At 42.3% G+C, this 7,722-nt stretch overlaps 1 protein-coding gene across 1 annotated transcript in view; it reads left to right on the top strand.

Annotated features, from left to right (window-relative positions):
- The first annotated feature begins 250 nt into the window (after positions 1–250).
- The window catches only part of LOC145390681 (growth hormone secretagogue receptor type 1-like), a 288,025-nt gene continuing 280,553 nt past the window's right edge, over positions 251–7,722 (top strand). Inside the window, exon 1 of the mRNA XM_080265473.1 lies at positions 251–722. Within this exon, the coding sequence (XP_080121599.1) occupies positions 251–722 (472 nt within the window). The remainder of the gene's footprint in view (positions 723–7,722) is intronic.

Raw genomic sequence — 7,722 nt, 5'->3', positions numbered from 1 at the left:
ATCAGATTTTATTTAAATTGTCTTGAAACAAACATGAATTCTAGTTTATAATCAACAGAAAATAGTCCCTTGCATCGGATTGAAATTTTTTGACAGGTGAAGGAGCAGGACAAATAGATTCTGCAGTATACCGAAACTAATATCGTATAGCCCAGTGGATCACCAAACTAAAAATAATTAAGGAACACAAAAGCTGATCAAAATAAAAAAAAGATTCAGTTGTAGCAAAACCTGGAAATAGGCAGTCACAATGGTCACCCCGTCAAACACCACCTACCAGAGCCTACTAAAGCAAGGTTACCACGCCCCTACGTCAATCTCAGAGACCTTAGTGCAACACGGACTGGAAACCTTAACTACCACATCCCAGAAGCTAGCCAAGAGCGGATCCCCAATGCCCGATATCATCAACACCAGTATCGACATGGCAAACGACTTCTCAACACCGGACCAAACCAACCTGACCAGTGCCATCCCAGTGTTTCCGGAATATATCAAAATAGTCTCCACGCTTTTCTGCTGCCTGGTATTCGTCGTTGGTGTAGTGGGGAATATCCTGGTGCTGGTGGTGATACTTAAGGACCGTGACATGCGGAGCTCCACCAACTACTTCTTGATGAACCTGAGTCTGGCGGATCTGCTGGTGTTGTTGGTGTGTCTGCCGCCCGTGCTGGTGGAACTACACTCCCCGCCTGAGATCTGGGTTATGGGGTATACCATGTGTGAGTACCAAGCCCTCTTTCTCGTTGTAATGAATTCGTAACACCTTGAACTTGATTATGTCTTGTTACTCCTTTTCTTTGGTGCTGGGGAGGGACGCCTTCATGAGGTGGCTCTGATATAAGTGGACGGTGAATCTGCCTAGTTATACAAACACCCTTCATCTCCTTCCCTGTCTCCCCGGAAGGAGGCTGGTGGGTTGCAGGAGAAGTGCAACTTCAGCTTGCAATCCACTGGGTTCACATTCAGATCAGCCCGGGGTTGCAACTACTACTACAGGTACTACTACTACTACTACTATTTTGTATCTTTGTTCTAATCGTGATGTATTTTTCACCCCTTAGACTCGACTGTGACTTTTACACTTTTTTTTTTACCTCTTTTTTTTTTTTCCATTGTGGTATATTTTTAACCTATACACTTGAGTTTGTTGTCTATCACACTCCTCTCTCGGTCTGGCGTATTCTTAACTTTTTTTACTTGAAAACCTCTTTACGTCCGCTAACGATGTTCGAAGAGATGATGTATTCACCTATGTTTTTCTGTTTGTTCACATGATACCTCCAAAACTTCACGATAAATTTCAGTGAAATATTGTGGCAGAGCAGGCCCCCAAGAAAGAAATGATTAAATTTGGGGGCTGATCCGGATCAGGATCAGGATCCTGTGTAACCCGCTTCCAAAAGTCGTCACTGAATTTCGGTGAAATTTTGTGCAACTGTGGGCCATAGATCAAGAAAGAATTGATTCACTTTGGGGGCGGATCCGGATCTGGAGCCTATGTATCCTGCACAATATCTCCAAATGTTCTAATGAATCTCAATAAAATTTTGTGGAAGAGTGGGCCATGGGTCAAGGAACAATTGATTAAATTTGGGGGTTGTTCCGGATCCTATGTATTCCACACATTATCTCCACGGATCCGGGTCCTTTTTAATGGCATTGGCGGAGGTATGCGCTCTCTGCATGTTTTCTAGTTTGTCCTGTATTCTCGTTGTCTGGAGATGAATATACAAAGCCTAGGAGGAACCTCGAAACGGGAGGGACTTAAGATATTCATTAATTCTTTCATTACCAGAGTTTTTTCCTGAAGTCAATAAAGTAGTCTAGCAGTTGTCTGAATAACATGAAAGTACGTCATTAGGGCTCAGTTACATGTTTTAAGTCATTCTTGATGTCACATGTCTGATGAGGACATACCTCTTGCAGTTCGAAATCTCGTTAAAATGATAAATCGTCTGACTAGCAAGAATAAAAAAATTACATTCTCAAGTCGAAGTAGAAACCATAAAAGTGTTGGTTACCCCCAGTTTGATAGCCATAAAGGCGTTATAAACACTTTGAGCAGTATTAGTAAAAACAACGTTGACTGTATTCTCAAACCTAAGAATTCATGGGTGTATGAAACCGACATTTTCTGATGATCGTTTATATGATAGTTGTAAGCATTGGATGTGATCAGTCTGGATGCCGCCTTACAGAGCTTATTCAGCAGGAAATTGATTTAATCTTAGAAGGTGCTATACAAGAATTCACGTTCTTGTGAAATCCATTCTACCTTCCTGCTGCAGATGCTTTGTAACGTGATCTGCAGACTAAACTCATCTAACGTTCACAAATGCCGCACAAACGAATTTCATTGACGGGATTTTCATACACGCTTGAGTCCTTAGAATCAAGCTTAATGTTGTTTTACTTATATTACTCAAAATGTTCATAGTGTCTATAAATGTTTACTAATTCTTGTGTTTTTAGAATATTGTTCTTTCAGTTATGTCAGTGTGAGATACACCATATGTGAGTGCCACCTTTTCATTCCTGTTCTTACCCTAAGCACTTTAATACTTGTCAGAATCTGTTTTTCTATAGCCAGACACCATAATCCTGGACGAAGTGGCCACAAACAATTTCCACAGCGCCCTGTCGTCCGCCTTCATACTGCTTTCCCTCCGTCTCACGCCACCATTACTTACCGTCTATGCCTGTCTACTCTGTCCTTGCACTTCATCCTCGGTCTCCCTTTCTTTCTTTGTCCTTCTACGTAACTTACATAGAGTGTGTTAATCAATCTCTCACTCTTTACTCATTCTACTCAAAATTATTTTTAAGAAAAGGACCTTATACCAATGTAATATCCTCGTGCGATGTACATTGTAAGAGCACCACAGGCCAGGTAATAATGTATTTACTCGTTTAATTCCTGTTTTCGAATATGGTGCCTCATTCAGTTTATAATGTATTAGGTGTATTCCTAATGTTTCACCCATCAGTCACCGTATTTTTACCACCAATATTTTTAAATGCTCATAACACAACGATGTTTATAATTATATTGTAAAAGCGATACTTCTACCAATGTTGTCCAAAATCTCTGGAACCAGGTGTCACCCAGAAGTCGGGGTGTGGGACTTCATTGAAAATTAATTGAGAGTGGAACATTACAGATCGGAACTTCAAACCTTCGAGCATCGCTACTCTAACCCGGTAGACGAGGGGCAGTGAAGTAAATGCAGTACCTCTCTAAACTCTGCAGGGTTAAAGCGGGACCCAAAAGAGTATGGACTTTATTTGTAACCCCTTAAATTCGGTGGCTTTTTAGTTCATTCTAGCTACTTCCAGACAGCTTAATTTAGCATACGGGAGACTTTGCGACCTAGAGAAAACAGACACAACCTTCATTAACGTCTTCCACAGCACGTACTGTTTTAAACTGAATAAAACTGTGTGAAAGTAGCAAGAAAAGATTTACACTGAGAGCACAGAATATGGACAAACACCACATTTTTTAATGGTAAGTTTTATATCGTGTGATAATGACATTGTGCCTGACCTTCCTGTGTCGTTGCTGACATCCTCTGCAATGTGGGATGTAGGTGATCATATCTAACAGCTTCAGGTATTCCAATAATCAGGGTCATAATTATGCTTGCCTACACCTTTGTGTCACATTTATAACAACTCGGTGGTCTAATTCAGCATGTGTAGCTGCCCAGGTCTGACTGACTTGGCCCATCGTCTACGTGTGGGTACCCTGTCCTTTTAATATATATATGGCAGTGAACCACCTGTGTCATCTCATCTATATTCCACTGTGTTGCACTGCCGGGTCGTTATGTCGCTCTTCAACACACCTGAGCAGCGAGAAGTTTGCATGGGCAAGCAATCTCACGGCTGTGCTGTTTGACGAGCCAGTTCAGAGGATGTTTTATTATTGTTCCTGTGAGGCTGTGGAATAGTGTGCATGGCGTCGTAGATCAGTGTGCTTATTTGTGTGGCTTCAAACGGTGATGAAATCCTGTGCTTCTGCCTGATTTTTAGCTGCAATTCTGTTTGGTTTTGGCCTTTTGTTATCCGTCATTCCTCTCTCTCTCTCTCTCTCTCTCTCTCTCTCTCTCTCTCTCTCTCTCTCTCTCTCTCTCTCTCTCTCTCTCTCTCTCTCTCACTCTCTGTCTGTCTGTCTGTCTCTCTCTCTCTCTCTCTCTCTCTCTCTCTCTCTCTGTCTGCCTCTCTCTCTCTCTCTCTCTCTCTCATTTTTCTGGATTGATGTATACGTGAGATGGTAAAAACTGCTACACAAACTCACTGCCTTTTTTTCCTTTTTATTTTTCAATTACGGTGAGATTCAGAGGAGGCGGGGCCATACACAAAAAAAATCTGGGATGATAATAACGAAGACGAAATAGATTGCTTACGTTTATATATTTACTGCATTTTTAGTGAAGACAATATGCAGATTTTTAGGAAAGGCTTTCATTACTGCTCCATGTCAAGATTTCTTTACATTACAAAACACGGAAATAGGAAGTAAGCATCACATCTGTCTTGTTCAACTTGTTCCTTGTTCGTGTTTTGGCTCGATCGTGCGACCTTTCGATCAGCGGTCCATTATTTTACCACTTGACTGCCATTGTCGAACACTCTTCACATTTACTATACTCTGCTCACTTTAACTAGTCATAAAACTGCAATATCTCCATCCTGAATACTGACATGTAACTAGAGATTAATGCTAGACTGTGATGCCATTGACGAAGAAGTATTAAGGAAAGAATGTAGTCATGCTTTTGTCTTCTGTAGTGGAGGTAGAGGGAACAGATTGCAAAAGGACTTAAATCTGCACCAAGTTGAATTTTTTCTTTTCTTTATGTGAGGAAGAAGGAACCAAAGGCCATGAGCCCGCAAAACTGTTCCTTCCAAGAGAAAAACAAAATACAATAGAGAGCCAAATTCAAGATCCATTCATTTCGAGATGCCTGGACACACTGCGTTTGAAAGACTGGAGATCATAGGAAGAAGGTAATACAGACAGAGGGAGACAGTTCTAGAGCTGACCTGTTGCATAAATGAAGGACTGGGAGTAACGGTTAACTCTTGCATTAGAGAGTTGGACAGAAAAGGGGTGAGAATTTGCTGCTAGACGGGTGCTACGCGCCCGTCGTAGAAGTGGAGGAATGCATGCAGACAGTTCAGAGGAACAGTGACCACTGAAGTAGCGATAGAAAAGAGATAAAGATGCAACAGTGCGGCGAAGAGACAGAGGTTGAAGGGAGTCAGTAAGAGGGGGAGAGTTAACAAGACGAAAAGCCTTTGACTCCACCCTATTGAGAAAAGCTGTATGTGGGGAACCTCCCCACACATGAGTTGTACTCCACACAGGGGCGGATAAAACCCCTGTATAGAGTCAACAATTGTGCAGGGGCAAAGAAGGAACGGAGTCGGCTTAGCACACCCAATCGCTTGGAAGCAGATTTTACAAGAGATGTAATATGATCATTCCAAGACAAGTCCCGAGCAAATGAAACCCCAAGCATGTTCAAGGATGATGCAGGATTAGGTTGAGTATTATTAAACATAAGTGGGTATACCTGTGGAAGATTTTGTCGGGTTGATAAGTGCAAAAACTGAGTCTTTGATGCATTAAAAACAACCAGATTATTTTTACCCCAGTCAGAGATACGAGCCAAGTCAGACATTAGGTGTGCCATAGCCTCATCCCTTGCCTGTTGAAGTAACTGCTGAGATGGACGTTGTGGGAATCGAATGGAAAGGTGAAGGATGGAGTCATCAGCGTATGAGTGGATAGGGTTAGATGTACAGCTTAGAAGGTCATTGATGAATAAAAGGAAGAGAGTTGGTGATAGGACAGAGCCCTGAGGAACACCGCTGTTAATAGATCTAGGAGAAGAACGATAGCCGTCTACAACAGCGGCTATAGAACGACCAGAAAGGAAGCTAGAGATGAAGGCACAGAAAGAAGGATAGAAACCGTAAGAGGGCAGTTTGGAAATTAAAGATTTATGCCAGACTCGATCGAAAGCCTTTGAGATGTCAAGTGCAATGGCAAAGCTTTCGCCAAAGTCCCGAAAGGAGGATGACCAGGAGTCTGAAAGTTAGGTGAGAAGATCGCCTGTGGAGCGTCCCTGACGGAACCCATACTGACGATCAGAAAGAAGGTTGTGATAGGAAAGATGCTTTAAAATGTTCCTATTAAGAATAGACTCAAAAACTTTTGAGATACAGGATGTTAAAGCAATTGAGCGATAGTTAGAGGGTTGGGAATGGTCACCCTTCTTTGGGACTGGCTGAATGAGAGCAAACTTCCAGCAAGAAGGAAAGGTACAAGTTGATAGACAAAGGCGAAAGAGTTTGCCTAGGCAGGGTGTAAGCACAGAAGCACAGTTCTTGAGAACAACAGGAGGGACTCCATCAGGCCCATAAGCCTTGTTAGTACTGAGGCCAGCAATGGCAGAAAATACATCAGCTGAAGAAATTTTAATGTCAGCCATGAGGAAGTCAGAGGGGGGAAGTGATGGAGGAACAGCACCGGAATCGTCTAAGGTGGAATTGGAGGAGAAAGTCTGAACGAACTATGAGTATATCTTTACTTTCAGGCTATAAATACCATAACCATTTAGCACAAGCGCCCACCTGAGTCTCGTAGGGTAAGGAAACTCCCTAACACCTTTTCCTAAGCGATTTATTTTGCTTATTACACCTTACGCTCCTATTCAGTGTTATATAAATCCCTCTAGCATCACCATATTCTGCATAATTAATGTACAAAAGGATATTAACTAGCCAGATAAAAAATAAGTCGCAAAGAAAGATGTGTTCCGGAGTTTCCTCACCCAGCGAGAATAGAGGTCAGGGTCCATACAGATTATCATGGAAGCGTCAGCAGCCACGCTCCTGTGCTTCACTCTCAGCTGCATCACACATCAGACGCCAGGAACAGTAAGATGAGAGGGACGCACCGATAGTGGCTGGGATAAAGGCGACATTATTAACACTCATGCACCGCTGACTAACTCTCGACTTAATCATACAGCGTTAGAGACATTACCGTATTACAGTTCTTGTGATCGTGACGTTAATATCCTCTTGTACAGCACTCATACCTGTTAACCCTTTTAGCTCATGAAGCGATAGCATGTGTTATACTGCGAGGTTGCGTGTGTGTGTGTGTGTGTGTGTGTGTGTGTGTGTGTGTGTGTGTGTGTGTGTGTGTGTGTGTGTGTGTGTGTGTGTGTGTGTGTCTGTCTGTCTGTCTGTCTGTCTGTCTGTCTGTCTTTGTCTGTTTGTGTGCCTGTCTGAATTAACAGTAAACCTCATACAACTTTTATCCGATTTAAACCAGACTTAAGGGGTAGGGAGGCTGAGGGCTAGGCAATGTGTAATCCTTTCAATTTGGGGACAAAAAGTCAAAGGTCAAGGTCACAGGGCTGGGTCTATTTTGACAGCAAAATCAACCTAACAGTTTTATGCCAAGGTCACAGGCAAGGGCAAAGTTCCCCCCCCCTCCCTTGTGAATGCTTGTTAACAATATTATTTTAACAGTTTTAAGCCGATTTTAAACAAACCTGATGCGAGGGTTGATGGTCAGCCAGAGAGTATAAATCTCTCTCTCTCTCTCTCTCTCTCTCTCTCTATTTACAGTAAGGCATAGGTTAAAGTCATGGGTCAAAGTTCACCTAAAAAGTTTTTACCAAAGTTTGTGAAAGA

The sequence above is a fragment of the Coenobita brevimanus genome, chromosome 15, assembly GCF_032717465.1.
Source record: "Coenobita brevimanus isolate Jiangsu-jjx chromosome 15, ASM3271746v2, whole genome shotgun sequence".
NCBI lineage: Eukaryota > Metazoa > Arthropoda > Malacostraca > Decapoda > Coenobitidae > Coenobita > Coenobita brevimanus.
This window is presented reverse-complemented; position numbering and strand designations above follow the sequence as displayed.